We start from the raw sequence: 16,803 nt of genomic DNA, 5'->3' as shown, positions 1-16,803 counted from the left end.
GGTAGAAATGCTTTAAGTCAGTTTTCTTTATTACAAAAATGAAGACAGAAGTTGCATAAACTAAAACGAACTTTGAACAACAGATGAAAGACCCACAAAGTTACAGATATTTCTTGATACCGTGTTTGGAAAGATGCTGAGGGACATTACATTTACACTATGCACACATTCTTCAGGGAGAAAGCAGAGAGATGACAGCAAGTACTGCATGCATGAAAGAAATCAGTGGAGCAAAATGGTAGCAAAACATGAGCAAGATGAAAAACAAAAATGCCAATGTTTCACAAATTAAAATAAACTACTTTAAACCCAGATTTTTTTCCTGCCTTTCATACTGTTTTTGAAAACAGAAACTTACAGAAACTGCAGTGCTTGCAATATTTTTCATGGAAGTAGTTTTTAGTACATTATATATATTTTCAAATGTAATTCTGTTGGAAATATACACTCAGTAAGATTTATTTTGCTTGTATTATACCTCACTTAACATGTATTATAATTAAAATGATATGAAAATAACATATTCACTAAAAATTGCCTCTACAAAAAATGTTAAACATGTAAAATAAATATTCAGAACTATTAATAAGAATATCATACAATGTAATGGGACTATGCTGGCAAGAATTACTACTACAGTTTCTTAGGACTTTAGACCATATAAAAATGAACAAAAAAGGATATTCCTACCACAGTTGCTTGATCTAAACTTAACATAGCTCTCAAGCATATAGCTTCCATACAGCTACTGTCTAAACAGGCAAAGTTGGTGGATTCTCTACACTTGATATTTGACACCATTGGCTTTATTAGGATGTTGTCATTGGCATTACAAGAAATAGGATTTTCCCTGTGAGTTTCCATCACTTATACATTAAGCCTGATAAATGTGTACCAAAGGAACACTGAAGATTCCTTATATGCCTGGAGAAATTGGATGGATGAAATACAATGTGATAAGCTCAGATGAGCTCTAGATGTAGCAAAGATTTCAGTGATGCCATTACAGACATCAGAAGCTACATTTGTCTTGATATTGTTCAAACTACTTCCCAAAAGCAAGAATTTTTTTCCTTTTCTCCTAAAAATCCTGAAAAAATGAGCAATTAGAAATCATCAACATACTGGACAATGGGTAGAAGACTGGAGACTATTAGCACAATCACAAATTGTATACAAGTCTCCATTACCTCTTTTAAAAAAATAAAGTTCTTTTGTTAGGCTTAATTAGCTAACTTTACATTTGCATACACATGTGAGTGGAGCTATTAAATTTAGTGAATGAGGTTTGCATGCTGGAAAGATAATACGTGGTAAGGACCAGGAATCTAACTGAGTATTGGTCATATGTTTACTTATTTAATTAAACCACTATATCTGTTTATCTTTTAAATATCTATTTTTCATAAGTACATCATATATTTTTTACATCAGTGCTTGGCCTTATACTTCTATCACAACATTAAATGGAATGTTATTTCGTTGCTTGGTAATAGTATGTTTTGTACACCTCATAAAACCACACAGACAGATACATTTTATTTCCAGCGTATGCAGTATGTGTCTTTTTCCGGGCAATGTTTTCCTATTTAGATAGACATCAATTTATATTCTAATAAGTCTACTGTAATATATGAAGGATCAGATTTGAAATTGTATTATGTAAATAGTTTGATTGATGAATAATTGTCAAATGTTAGGAGCTTTTCAAAACTCTGGAAACAAAAAAGACAACAAGTAAAATCTGATTAGGAAAGAAGCCAGCCTTAGACTCAAAAGGTTGTAAACCAAAACATTTAAAAATACTATTCCTTAGAGATATTCTGCTATATCACAGAATAATCATTATGCTTTTTAAGTTTCTGTGCCATCAATTTGGATTTAAGGCATAACTTCAGCATAGAATATTTCAAGATTTCAGTCTTACAGACAGTTGAATATTAGCATTTCAAAATATGTGACAATGTTGAAAAAATGGTAATATTTTACACTGTCAATCATAAGACTTAAAATCCCTTTTACAATTACTACATTTAAAGGAACAAATTTACTTATCTCACATTTAAGTACTAATGACAGCAGAATATTAAATTCAATTTGTGAAGACATATTTATCATTTTAATACAGTTTAAGCTACAAATTTAAAGCTGTTCAGTCTATACCTACCAATTATAATTTAATTTGTAAATGTCTCTTTTCACTTTTTCCTCATTCTCATCTGTAGGAAGACACGATTTTAAAATCTTCTGTATCTTTGTACAGATTGTACAAAATATTGTAAAATAATCTTGTTCTCATTGTTTTTAAAGATAGAATTATGAAACTTTCTTAAAGAGAAATACAAACAAAACTGTATTAGTTATTAATCTCAGGAGATACATGACAACCCAAGGACATTATTCTCTCCCTCTTTTTCTTTCTTGTTACAGAGGTTTTGGGACACTGCCCAGAACTGCCTGGCTCTGCTGTCACAGAATCCCTATAAGATTTGCTTAACTCATCCTCTTTGTTCTTTGATGGGAAGGGTAGGGCCAAAAGAAAAGTATCATATTCAAACTACCCGATAACCTCAAAATGCATAACGCAGAAGAATATAAATTGGAGCAGACCTAAAATTTCTCGCATTTAACGAGGGAAACTTGTATAGTTCCCAGCTGAAGCTACTATCAGTTGGAAAAAAGATAAGTGATCCAAATTTGTCTCTTTATCCCACTGGCATTGTGACACTGAGGATAAAAGCCAACTTGTCATTTATAATGTACACGTAGCTTCTAAAATTTCTCAAGGCTTTTCATTAGCTCTTTCACAATATGTTTGGAGAGTTCACAGTCAATCACTCTCTTGTGCCCTAATTCCTATCTTGTCTTCTTATATACCTACCTGCGATGTTAAAATGACTTGCTAAAATAATAAATTTATAACTGGTAAAGAGTACTTCGAATGTTTAACCAGACTAGGAAAAATATTTAGAAATTTTCATTTTTCTACTTTTTTACATACCTGTAGTAGTCTCCTGTCTTGCTTTATTTAGAAAGTAAGAACAGAGAGAAGTATATGACAGGTAAAAAATGTAATAAAATGTTTATTAGAACAGCTTTCAGGTTTCAAATTTTAGGAAATTAGGAAAATGCTGCAAAATAAGGAAATACCAGAATTGGACTGTCTGTGCAACCTTAATGAGACCCCTTTTTACGTTTCATTCTTTGAGATCATCTACATTTTACTCAAGACCTTTAAAATCCACTAGTTGTGATTGTATCTGCAATTTGGTTTTCGTTATTATTGAGAACAGCACCCTCTCTCTGTTGCGTCCACAGGAGAAAATTCTGTTTCCTTATATGCATCCAGTCCCTACCTTACAATGGGATCAGAATGCAGGAGGGATGTGACTGCAAACAACAGCCTCTCAAAAGAATTTGTTGCTCCCCTGCTCCAACAAGGAGCCACAGTGTTTGTGCACCACTGTGCTCCTGCAAACTGAGAAAGAGCTCCTGGGAGCAGATCATGGTGTGCTTGTGCTGAAGCACACTCAGTGGAGATCAAACAATTTGCTGTTGACCAGTTGTGAACTGAGATTTTTCAGAGGCTTCTAATGAGGCCAGACTTGGGCAGGGTTTTCCTCCCCCCCCCCCCCCTTTATGAATAGAAGCAGAATCTAGTTACTACATATTTTCCAAATGTCAGTTCTCAGATCGTAAGTAGAGATGTACTTGCACATTTTTTGTTTTATTACCACAGGGAAAAAAGTGCCAATAAGGACAACAACAAACATTTTCACTGTCTGGATTTTAGAAATAGTTAGAAAAAAATAGAGCCTCTTGCAGAAGTTCCTGCCCAAGACAATTCTTCCCCTAAAAAAAAATTAGCATAAGCAGTAGCACTTGTCAGAGTTGTACTCAACTGAATATTTTTTCTCACACCTGGAAGTTTTTCATAACTGTTATGTGTAGCTAGCAGTTCCAAATCCTCTATATCACAGTTAAAGAGAAAAGTTTCATTAAAAAAGATAGCTTAATGTTAAGATCCCCATCCTTCATTAATTATTGTCTGTAGGTTCAATAAGCACTTAAGCATTTAACAAAGAAATATTTTAAATAACACTTACAAAACTAAATAAAAAAGTCAATATTCACATTGTTCATGGAAAAACAGGCTTTCACCCAACTGACTCTGACTGGGAACCAAAGTTTTGACTCTTAAAAAATGAGAATAGAAAATCTATTTCTTCATCATACTATGCCAGGCACATGTCAATGTAATTCAGTTCAAATTAATGGCACGACATTAGGTTAAAGTGACAGAACATAGTGGCAAGGGCTGTGGATGAAATAGTGGCCCCACTTAACACAGTGAGAGATTTTCTACAGATCACAAAGAAGCCAACATTTTTTGAATGGCATTTGCTTGAATTCCAGCTACTTCATTACACTAAATATGTTATTTTAATAAAAAAAGTATTTCTGTCAATAAATTAAGTCTTCAGATTTACACAAATGCATTCTAAAGACATCTTACTTGTGACATAAGCTGGTTTTCTAAAATGATTGTTATTTGTTTGAGATAAGAAGAGGCTTTATTAATGACGTTTTAAAGACTTCCAAGAATAAATTGAAACTGGCAAAACTGACCATAATCACTATTTCTAAGAAATAAGAATATCCCTTACACTGGTAAAGATACATAAAAAAATTTGACCAAATAATTTCAAAGTTATAAGATAATGGTATTAAAACCCAGAAGAAATTAACTATAAGGGGAGAAAAATCAACACATACTGTTAATTTATTTTCTTTGTTATGTTTAGTAACAATCTGAAGGGAAATATCTTAAAATAAATATTTAATTCTGCCTTAGCTCTAAAGTGCATTGATTTCTTGGGTTATTCTATATGCAACAGAGGAATGACCTATGAACTTAATCAACTACATAAATTCTAAAATAAAATATATGCAGTAAAATTTCTATGTGGACTTCTACTAAATGAACTTTTTCTGAAGTTTTGTATACATTGTTCTAGTCACAGAGGTTGTAAGCCATTCTTTTAACATATAAAATAGGGAAAACTACTTTTCCCATTCTTTTTTAAAGGTCAAAATTGAGCCCCCTGGATCTTCAAGTCCAACAAATGCCATGAAATGGAATGTGGCACTGTTACAGTCACAAGAAGTGAGTTTGGTGGGCAGGGACCTGTTTTATGTGCTGAGGCATGGCTGCAGAGAGGCACAGAAAAAGTAAATGAAAATAAATACTATGAACTAAAGCAATTCATAGATTATAAATTAGGGAATAAAGGTTTGTTAAAATCCACTAGGAAGTACAAAGCATGTCTATGTCAAGCATAAAGTTTTAAGTACGTCATGGAAGGAGCTAGTATAAGCACAGCTCTGTGAAAAGGATTAACACAGAATCAAAATGCTCTCATGAAAGACCAATTGATGGTGTACCTGGAAAGCCATGAGACTCACAATGGTAAGGTCTATGCATAGATTTCTTATAATCAAAATACAGTCGAGAAAATAGAATCAAATCACATTGATCAAATTCAATAAGTCACATTCTCCAACTTCTGTCAGACGGCAGAGTCAAGCATCATCTCTTGAATTTGTCATAGAACTTACCAGGTTTCCAAAAAGCCAGACGAAGAATTTTGCATGCACGGACTGAATAACACACTATTTCGGATCTTAACTAGGAGTGGGAACTTTAGAAGAACTATAGAAAAGTACAATTTTTTTTATCCAGGTCTGTGTTTATTTTCTTGTAAATATAAAATTAAGAGGGAAAGGAAGAAAACATTGCTTGCCTTATCAACAGCATCAAAACATGCACCAGAAACTTATGACTACAGTGAAAGAGAAACCAGCAGCATTCAGCTGCAGGGAGTGGCCTCCATTTTCATGTCTAGTAGCTTCACAGCATCTATCTGTGTGGATAAGAATCATTACAGAAAATCAAGAGTGTGAAAAAAGAAGTAAATTTGAGAAAAAAGTGAAAAAGTTGATAAGACATGAAAAATAAAGTATTGAAAGGAAAAAAGTGACAGTGGGAAAGAAAAAAGAGAGAAAAAAATAAATATTTACATTGTGCCAAAGACAATCACTTGAAAGACATTACTCTAATAGAAACATCAAGTTATGATTAAAGTGTGGATGAAATTGTAACCATTGAAGTGCTCTGGACAAATCGGGATAATAATGTACTCAAACCATAGAAAAGGCGTACCTTAATAGCAGCAACATGTGATTCTCCACAGCAGTTCAAAGTGCTAAACTCTTTCGTCTGACTTTAAAACAATTTATTTAAGCACTTAACCTGAAGCGTATGACCAACTCTTTTGTTTCCCCTTGAGATTAAAAAATATTCAGCCAAGCCCAACCTAAATACAATCCTTCATGTGTCTTTCATGCTGGAGGTACTCGGAACTCAGGAAACTACAATGCAATACCTACCAGAAATAGTGAATATTTGAAGCAACAACAACCAGCCCATAGGCTGAAAGAAGAAACTGTAAAAAAAGTCAATAATTACATAAAAAGAAGGTTCCAATCAAGCATGGGAATAAAGAAGAGAGAAACTTGTTTAGCTGTTTCTTCTTGCCAATAAGTTTATCTTGTTCCCGAATTATCGTAGGAGTCCAGAATGAACCACTGTCAAAACTGGCATCAATAATATGGACATAAGTCCACTTGAAATATGAATGATCAATGCAATTAGCACAGGCAGCTGGGTAATTAGATATTGACTTTAATTTTAGGATGGCAACAAAACATGCAAATTCTTAGACATTCAAGTCCCACAGTACATCTGCATGCAATCCACTGCAATATATGAAGTTTGCACATATATTTTCTACTAATATTTTCATTGAAAGTTCACTTTTTGGCAGATAATACAGTCAAATTTATGCAATATAATGTATGTTTAAACATTTTAATCTCCTTGACTGGATATTAATATTTTTTTTTTTTTCAGCTAGAGTGACACGGTAATTATATGGATAGTGACTAATATCAGTGTTAGGCTACTGTTTCAAAAAAGACTTCAAAAGAAATTGAAATGTAGAAAATCTTGTGTAGTATGAACAATAACCTTGGTTACATCTTAATTTACTTACTTTAAAAAGTGAATTTTAAGAAATTGCAATGAAAGTAGATGAAAACTGTTAAGCCCCTCATTTTTCATTTAAACTGTCTTATATCAGTCCCTTATTATAATTATTTAGGCTTTAAAAGAATTTATTTAAGGTAAAACTCACTGTAGAGGATGATTTGTGATATCTTAGCACAAATATATTGGGGTATGTCTTTTACTCTAGAGAGCTCACAGTTTGAAGAGAAAGGCAAGTGACGGATTAATCATTATCTCTTTCCACAAATATATGATCAAGACATGCAGAATTCAACCGCTACCCAAAATCGAAGTATTTTTTGGGTTTTAGGAGTTGAATCTTTCAGATTTTTTTGCAACACACCTTAAATTCAGCTTTAATCACAGAGCTATTGTTTTGTGAGTATGTTCTGGTGGGAAACTTGCCTTTGGGATGTGGATGCATAATGTCCCTGTTCTGGCACAAATATACATCTGAGTGTAGGTAACTATCAAGTAGAAAAGACAGCAATATAAATAAACTAAGAGCTATTATGGACTTTACCCCATCCTCACACATATTTCTACTGTGATGTTATCAATGATACACATTTTTAAGGAAATTATGACTGTTCAAGCTGTTCAAAATTCACAACCACTTCTTTTTATTAAGACTTAAATAGTTTGGTCCTTATATTCATAGCAAAAAAAAATCTTTGACACATTAAACTTCCACAGTTATTTTAATAACACAGCTTTTAAATATTCTTAGAGACTATATCTGACAATTTAATCTTTTAATTGGCACTTAGGGGTTTTTTAATTATAAAGCAACATAATGCTAGCAATTATTTATAACAAATATTCTAGGTGAATAAGAGTACCATACTTGCAAAGCGTGGCCTAGCACTTCAACATTCAACATCTATGATGATTTTCTTTTTTTCTCATAGCATTCAAAAAGATAAGCAAACTGAAATTCACAAGGCAAAAAAAAAAAAATCAATTCCTTTTGAAGCACAAGTTCTGTGAATACAGAGCAGTTCTTTGGCTATTATTATTTTTTCTAGCATTCTATTGCTTTTCTAGTATTCAGTGGTAATTAATTTCTGTGATAGCTGTACTGTAAGAATTACATTTTATAAAAATTTTTTTTTTTTTGCCTATGAACATCTCTGATGGTACTGATAGTGTACGACTTTTTGTCTCTCTGATTCATATCAAATAAGTTCTATCAATTTTAATAAGCGATTTCTATCCCTTTTCATGTAAAAACCATTAGTCTTTGCAGGGAACGGAACAAACACAGCTGCTTTTAGCCTACAGCAAGAACATGGCCTATCACTTACAACAATGTTCATCTCCAGGATTTGATGAGAAATGGCTCTTAGAAAATTCTAGTACTAGATCGCAAAACAAAAGCAAATAAGTTTTGTGGGGGTTATCATCTTTCTGAAGTTTGGATATTAATTTATCTGATTGGTGTGATTCCTACCAACTCCTATTCTTAAAGCATGAGATCTCAAAGACACATTTCATCTCTTCTCTCTACCCTCTTCAGAACTTCAGATAATAATAAAAAATATTCTACTTCCAATACAGCAATACATACTGAAGACTTTGCTTTACACTTTTAGCTCAGAATTATGATCTGAACAAAAGTCGGACAAAGGCTTCATTTTCAAGTTCTGATTTTGGAATAATAATATCCTTCAGCCTATGAGATAATGATGCAGGTAACTTCACAAGGGTAATGCTGTAGCTCTTCCTTGCCTTGGGAATATGATCAGAGCTGCAAGGAGACTAACATCCTCAAGGCTTTCCTTTTTGACTGCTGCATTTTGTTCTTTATTTTAGATTTAACTAAAAACCTAACTAGTCAAAGCTGTAGAGCTAGACTAAGGAATCTTGTAATGTACAAAGTTGTACAAAAGAGGTACCCATTATGGTCTTCAAATTTCTGATCCTTGGAATGGAAATTTTGCCTTTGGAAATATCCTCAAACTCCTTCTGTGCTTTTCTTTTTCTTTCTTGATTTAAATTTATTGTTGCTATCCAAGCTGGTGCAAGGATCGAGGGTTAGAAAGTCATAACTATTCTTTCCCAAATATTCTGATTGTTAAAAGTGTGCCAATTTCTCATACAGTATTTTCCTTACTGTGTTACAAAGAATTTTATTTCTATCCTCAGATACCTATTTTAAAAAAGTTTACAGAAATGTTTTATTTTTGAAGCCTCTGTTCTCTGGCAAATTTAGTGAAATTGTCAACTGCATTCACGTTATCAAAAGACACAAATTGATGGATGTTTGTGCAGGTATACATACACACATACATGGACAGGCAGTCTGGTCACAAGCCATAGGCTGAAAATCAGGCCAAAATGTTATTCCTGAAGAAACAGTACATAACATAATTCCACAGTCTTTTTCTGGAAATTTAAACAGGCAATTTAAAAGCCACAAGTAATGACTTTTTGTCCTGGTTTAAGTAGCTACTTGCAGCCTTTCTAGCTTTTTCTATGAAAAGAGACTACAAAAGAAGAAGATGACTACAAATCCCCACAATTTTCCTAATTTAACTTTCAATGATGCAACATAACTTTTCCTAGAACTAAGTACCAGAAGCCAACTGCTGACATTACCCCATAGCTAACTCTGCCTCAGAATGTGGCCCTGTTCCAAAATAATACATTGTACCTGGAAAGGGCTTCTCAACTGAGCTACATATCATCACTAATGACTAATTTTGATTACCAGCAGTTCTGGAAAATGCTCAAGAGGGAATATCTACAGTCTTTTCCCTGTTCATTACCTATAGAATTGTTGACTAAAGTTAAAAAAACATACAGATTATCGCTGCAAAAGCACAAGGGTTACTGATTGTGTACTGAGACAAAAAAATACCACAAATATAACTGAAACCCAGCCAGGCCTGAAGAACGCTGTTGTTGCTACTGAAGTGAAAGTGAGGAAGGAAGAAATTTGGCTTGCTTTTATGGGAAGAACAGCTGTAAGTAGAAACCTAGACAATAAATACAACAGAGATATCATTGCCTTTGGAAGTCTAAGGACCTGGAGACAGGAGGAAATTCTGGAGCAAGGATCAAGTCAGGGAATACTTAAGAAAACTGGACATACATAAATCCATGGGATCTGATGGGACGCACCCACGAACGCTGAGGGAGCTGTCATTGTAAGGCCATTCTCAATAAACTCTGAATGATCATGGAGATTGGGAGAAGTGACTGGGGCGGGGAGGGGGGCGTGGGGAAGAAAATGTCACTTCTGTCTTTGGAAGGGGCAGGAAGCAGCACTCAGGGATCTACAGGCCAGTCAGCCTCACCTCAATCCCTGGGAAGGAGATGGAGCAACTAATCCTGGAAACTGTTTCCAGGCACGTGAAGAACTACTACATCAGTAGTCAGCACGGATTCACAAAGGCACAGTCATGCTTGACCAACCTGGTAACCTTCTATAATGAAATGACTGGCTTGGTAGATGAGGGGAGAGCTGTGGGTATTGTCTATGTTGACTTCAGTAAGGCTTTAGACACTGTGTCCCATAAGATCCTCATAGAGAAGTTGTTGATATATCGGCTGGATAAGCAGACAGTGAGGTGGAATTGAAAACTGGCTGAATGGCCAGGCCCAGAGGGTGCTGATCAATGGCATGAAGTCTAGTTGGAGGCCACTGACTAGCAGGGTACCCCAGGGGTCAATACTGGGTCCAATCCTGTTCAACATCATCAATGATTTGGATGATGGGGCAGAGTGCACCCTCAGCAACTTTGCTGATGATACAAATCTCAAAGGAGTGGCTGATACCCCAGATGGTTGCGCTGCCATCCAGAGGGACCTCAACAGGCTGGAGAAATGGGCTGACAGGAACCTCAGGAAGTTCAACAAGGGCAAGTGCAAAGTCATGCCTCTGGGGAGGAACAACCCTAGTCACCAGTAGATGGCTGGCAGCACCCAGTTGGAAAGCAGCTTTGCAGAAAAGGCCCTGGGGGTCCTGGTGGACACCAAGTTGAACATGAGCCAGCAATGTGCTCTTGTGGCAAGGAAGGCTAATGGCAATGACAGCAGAGGCCTTGGTCGTGCAAGCACGCTTTTATGTGATAACTTGACCTTGAGACTTGGTTGTAATCAGGTAAAATCTAATTTCAAACAGATCTGATATTATTTGAAATCTAAGGAAAATGCTTCAAAGGACACAAGCACTATTCAGATTGGAAGTTTATTCATAGTTATGGTAAGTCAAGAAATGTTACGTACTTTTGCGGTGGGGTACAGAACAAGAATGAAGAAGGCTACTTTTTGGTTTCTCTTAGCTGATGCATCGTCAGGGTCAAGTCAGCCCTCCTGGAGAAAAGGGAGGTTATGCCTCCCTTCAGAGCAAGGGAGACTGTGGAAGTCTCTTGCAGCCCACGGGTCAGGGTTGAAGGGATGTGAGAAATAAGGAGAGCACCTGTAGCAAGAGTCTGGTGTTTGGCAGCAAGAGGTGACAGGAAGAAAAACCTTCCCCAGCTACACAGATGGGATCATATAGTACTTGTTTCTACCCAAAAGAAGTCAATGAATTGCTTGACTGAGACCAAAATTAAAGAAGAGGACTTGCCCTGAGAGAAAATTGTGGGCATCAGGGAGACTTATTTCTGTTTTTCTGTACTTAGTCATTTTCAGTCTCTGGATTAAAAAGTTCATTATCCTAGCTCTATTCTAATAAAACACTGTCTGTATAGTTCAAAAGCCCTATTTTGTCTATGTAATATATCATAAAACATACATACACAAATTCAAACACATACATATACAGACATACCTGTAGCACTGATAGGAGCTATTTTTATTTTTCATTCACTTTGACACCACTGGAGATCCTAAAGTTGCATTTTTGTAAAATCTACTGATAAAAATCATGTTTTGCGTGAAGAGTATCATCTTTGCTACTAATGATGATAAGAGAAAATACTACATATTACATTTTCCCTCTTTGCCTATCACTATATGATTTTAAGCACTGGTGACAGACATGCATTGAAAAAAAAGTAAATGAGATGCACAAGGAATTAAAACTTTTCCAGAGCTGTTAATAAAAAAATATTCCGACAGTTCATGCAGTATTGGAAGTTAAAAAAATCCAAAACAACCAATATCGAAGTGAGAAAACTAGGTCTAAGGGTTTCTAATTATCCCCCAAATGCTTTTCTCATTTTCCCACCACTGTGCCAAGTTATTAATTTATAATGAAGAAGAAAGAACTTATGATAAAACACAACTTGCAGCTGTTTTTAATGTATCTACTGGCCTTCCAGAGAAACAGCACTGACTGGATAAAAGCCTTTGGAAGACGGCACCTGCATAAATCTTCTGCCACTAATTTCTGAAAATATATCTAACACTTGCAGAAAGTATCCTCTTTTAACACCTTCCATTTCATCTTCTTCTAAGATTCATTAAATATAAAACTGTAGATGTGTTTTTAGGTTGCAACAGTAATGGTTCAGAATGACAGCTGATTTCAACACTTTTGTACCAGCTGTGCGGTACAAAGACAGGATCTCTATCTCTGCCCTGCTGAGAAAGAGTAAATGGACCCATACAAATGGGCTGTAGTGTCGGGAGCTGTAGTGTCAGGAGCTGATGGAGTTTGCCTGTTACCGGTGTCACACAGTCAGAGGGTTTGTTATGGCTGCAGAGGTTAGCTGTCCTAACACTGATAAAGAGCTAAGAGCTAAGGCACACAGCTCCTTTGAGAAGCCTCTTTTTTATTACAGGACTAGAAGCAGCTTAACAGTATAGAGAAGCCAGAACAAAATTTTCTAAAATATCACAAATCAGTACTTAAGATCTGATAAAGACTTCACTCCAAGGTAAGCACACTGATGTTAGAGTTGCACCTGCCTGCAAATACTGCCAACTAACATCCCTAGAGAGATATTGGAATATATAAAATACTACATTTAAGACTATGCCACTCTTTCTTCAAAGCATGATTCTTAAATAGATGATCATATGCCTGAGTAAAAAGTGAAATACAAAGATGGAATTGCTGACTGCAAAAAATAACTCAAAAAAGTAGGAAGTAAAATTATATATACATAGATACAATACATAGTAATGTATGTATAAACATATACACATACATGAATATATTTATACATACATTTAAGTCAAAGTGTTTTAAGAAGTTGATTTTCTGAGTGCTTCTCAAAGTCAGTGCAAGGTTCCATTGGTAAACCCTTCAGAAAACCAGGAAACTTTTATTAAAAGGATTACAAATTCTGAGGAATTAATCACAAAATTGAGTGATTCAGTGAATGGAGACCACGTTATAGGCCTAGGAACAGAAATTACAAAATCGAGTAGATATATAGTTGGAGGCTGCTGAGGGCAACCATGTGAAAATTTAAAGGAATGTCTGTCTCATTTATACACCTCTCTGATGCCAGACAGCAATTTTCAGCCTCGGGCTCCTTTCTAGACCTACGACTGGTAATGGAAGATCATCATATTGTGTTATTATAGAATTTGACTGCCAGCTAGGAGCTGGTACTTGCTCACACTTACATAGCAAACAGAAGTTGCAGACTCAGTGCTCACAGGAGTTGTGTATTCACATAGTAGAGTTTTGGCTTCCAGTCCCTGCCCTCAGGGATTACTATTGCCTTATATCCAATGGCTCTTGAAAGCATAAGCAAGCTCCTTCTACAGAAATCAGAACCAAAGTTTTATTTCTTGTGACAACTCCCATTTCCCTGGTAAGCACCCATCGAAGGACAGCAAATGTATCTTTGCCTCCATCTCTCCCCAGTTCTCTGATTAATTGCATTAGCTTGCACACATTTTCACCAGAAAAGTATGTTAGGTAGAGTTAACCATCATGATACTTAGGGGATCCCAAAATTCTCTTCGGATAAGTAATATCCATGAGACTGCAAACATAGGATCTACAGATATCTTGTTTCTTTAATTACATTTAGAGCAAGACAGAAACACTCGGTTCAGCTGAAGTGCCATAGATCTGGGCACATACAGATAAAAACCTTAAGGAGTCTTAGAAACTTTTCCAATCATTGCATGAATAATCAGGAAGGGAATCTCAGTCATCAGAAGCAGCTAAGTAAGCACAGGATAGCTGATGCAGATTTCATTCAAAAGTTTGACTAATTTCATTCTTGTTGCCTATGTCCTTCTTTGGACCTAGCTGTAGATGCCTAGCTGCAAAACCTAAGCCTCAAAGCAAATAGTGCATCATCTGAGTTGACTAACTGATATCAGAAAGAATTATTCTGCTCATAGTTAAGCATTTTATACACATTATCTATGAAGTTTTAAAAGAGTAGGTTCATACTTTTGCAACAATGTTTTTATATATATATTATATTACAATAATAATATTATACCATTTCAAAACAAGATAACCATACTGACTCATGAATATGAACGTTAATGTTTCACTGATTGTAGGTGTCTTTTGACATACTTTTAAAAATTACCTACAGAATGTTCTTATGATGGGAATTTCACACTCTTTTCAGGCTTTGCAAAAACAGTTGTCAAGGAAACTAATTAGTTCCACAATCATAACTGCAATAATGATTCATATAAAGAAGACCTGATGTTAAATCATGTAACAGACTTCTTACAACTACTTAGAGGTTATGGGAGAGCACTGAAAGTAAAAAGCCCCTCAATACCTATACAACTGTGTTCAGAGAAAAACGTTCTATGTATCTTCTGAAACTAAATTAACTAAGCTGCTTTTTACTTGAATCTCTAGAGACCATCTACGTTATCATTTATGCAGGCATATCAGGTTTCTCTCAGTTACAGCAGCTGTGGCAATAATATGGAACACTTTAAATAATTAGAACAGGTTAAAGTTAGATTGCATTGCAAAACAAGTAAGATTTGTGTTTCAAATATACAAAATTGAAAAATGGCTTATCCCTTCCATTTACCTAAATAAGGTTTTATTTATTTCTCCACTTGATAAATATTTTTATTTCCTTGGGACAATAAGCTTTCCTACATTTTTTCCCTTTTCTTTTTCGATCATGTAGTGAAATTTTGTTTCTGAATGATGGCAATCACAAGGCACTATCTGTTTAAAAACAAGTACACAGGGCCTATTGAGACCCTGAATTTCGATCAAGATGCAAATCAACTCTCACTCCAGCAATTCAAGAGTATAATCCAAATATTTGTGCTAGAACTGGATCTGAACCTAGTAATGAATTACAAATGCCTATTCCTCTCTATAAATGCAAGTAACAATGCTTCCAATATCAACACATTGCTATGGAATATTAAAAAATGTTGCAGACACCTTGAGATAACTTCCTTGAAAATATATTTGAAGAAAACTTGCAATAGGCAGAAAGAAAATTAGTTATGTCAAACTTTTCCGATGACACAGTAGTCTATGACATTCAAACTCATTGCCACTTTATTAAGATCAATGCTAGTCAGATGCTGGGATTGAAACACAGGTATTGATATGGTTTATATTTTAATATATTGGCCATTATATTTACGGCAAGATTTTAATTTGATTCTAATACTCTAATAGTTTAATATATGGCATACAGAATACACTATGTTAGAGGATTTAGCACCTGATTTTGAAATGGTAATTATGACACTGATCTAATTTGGAATTTATTATTGAAGATATCAGCTCATAATTTAGATAAAAAGTTTGAAATCTCTTAGTCGTAACATTTGCTTTATAAAAATTAAAATTACCCATAATATATCAGAAATTACCATCATATTTTAGGTTTATTCTGAATGAAATAATTTTGCATTGTTGCACCAAAATATAACTTTATGTTGGGAAGCTTTAAAACTTGATAAATTAGATACTGAAACACACTCACTCTTCAATACTATGCAGTTTTCCTTAAAAAAATTCCGAACCTTCCTATTTACACACTTAAAAATATGAACATTTCTATAGATTTCAAAGGTTGTAAATAGGCCTAATAGAAGGCTGTATGCTCACCATGTTAGGGTGAATCAGTAAGACAGTATCTAAACAAGACTATTTTAAGTATTAACCTCATCAGACACTAAAACAAATATCTTTATTACATGTGTATCTTGAAGGACATGTAGAGATATTTTGAGTTGGATTGAAATCAAAAATTCTAACAACTAAGTTGCTTACAACAGCCAAACAGGCAATACAAGGCAACTTAAAAATGTATAGCAGGTATATCTTAAATACTGTATATCTTGTTAACTGTCATCATCTGGGTTGAAGATTCTGTGTTTGTTCTGTACATAAAAATGACTTTATTACTAAGAGAAAAGTAGGAAACGGGGTCCTATTTAAGGGTTTTGAATCGAGTCTTTGCTGATAATAGAGTATGGGGTTGCAGGCTTTGTTAGTTAAAGACAACTTCAGTTACCTTCTGTTCAACTACACACATTAGTGTACTACAAGTAGCAAACAATTCATAGAGAGAAAACACTCTAAAATTAACTTACCTGTAATAATGTTGGGCTTTGGTGGCATGCTGAATTCATACAATGTTGGTTCAGAATAACCCAGTCTGTTGGCAGCTGTAATTTGTACTTCGTAACCCATGGTCCATTGAAGATGCTCTAGGATGATGTGGTCTCTATTACCCTGCACTTTTTTCTCTAGCCACTGGTCTTCCTTATCTTTCTGTAAAGATGCAAATATTAATTTAAATTCTCAAAAC

The 16,803-nt window shown here is 34.8% G+C and overlaps 1 protein-coding gene across 1 annotated transcript in view; it reads right to left on the bottom strand.

Annotated features, from left to right (window-relative positions):
* The window catches only part of NCAM2 (neural cell adhesion molecule 2), a 323,164-nt gene that overhangs the window by 25,668 nt on the left and 280,693 nt on the right, over positions 1 to 16,803 (bottom strand). The window contains exon 15 of the mRNA XM_087758033.1: positions 16,586 to 16,766. Within this exon, the coding sequence (XP_087614159.1) occupies positions 16,586 to 16,766 (181 nt within the window). The remainder of the gene's footprint in view (positions 1 to 16,585; positions 16,767 to 16,803) is intronic.

Source organism: Nipponia nippon, unplaced genomic scaffold (genome assembly GCF_047370975.1).
Source record: "Nipponia nippon isolate SJK-2023a ecotype South Korea unplaced genomic scaffold, ASM4737097v1 scaffold_2, whole genome shotgun sequence".
Lineage (NCBI taxonomy): Eukaryota > Metazoa > Chordata > Aves > Pelecaniformes > Threskiornithidae > Nipponia > Nipponia nippon.
Note: the sequence above shows the minus strand (reverse complement) of the source record. Positions and strands in the feature narration are given on the sequence as shown.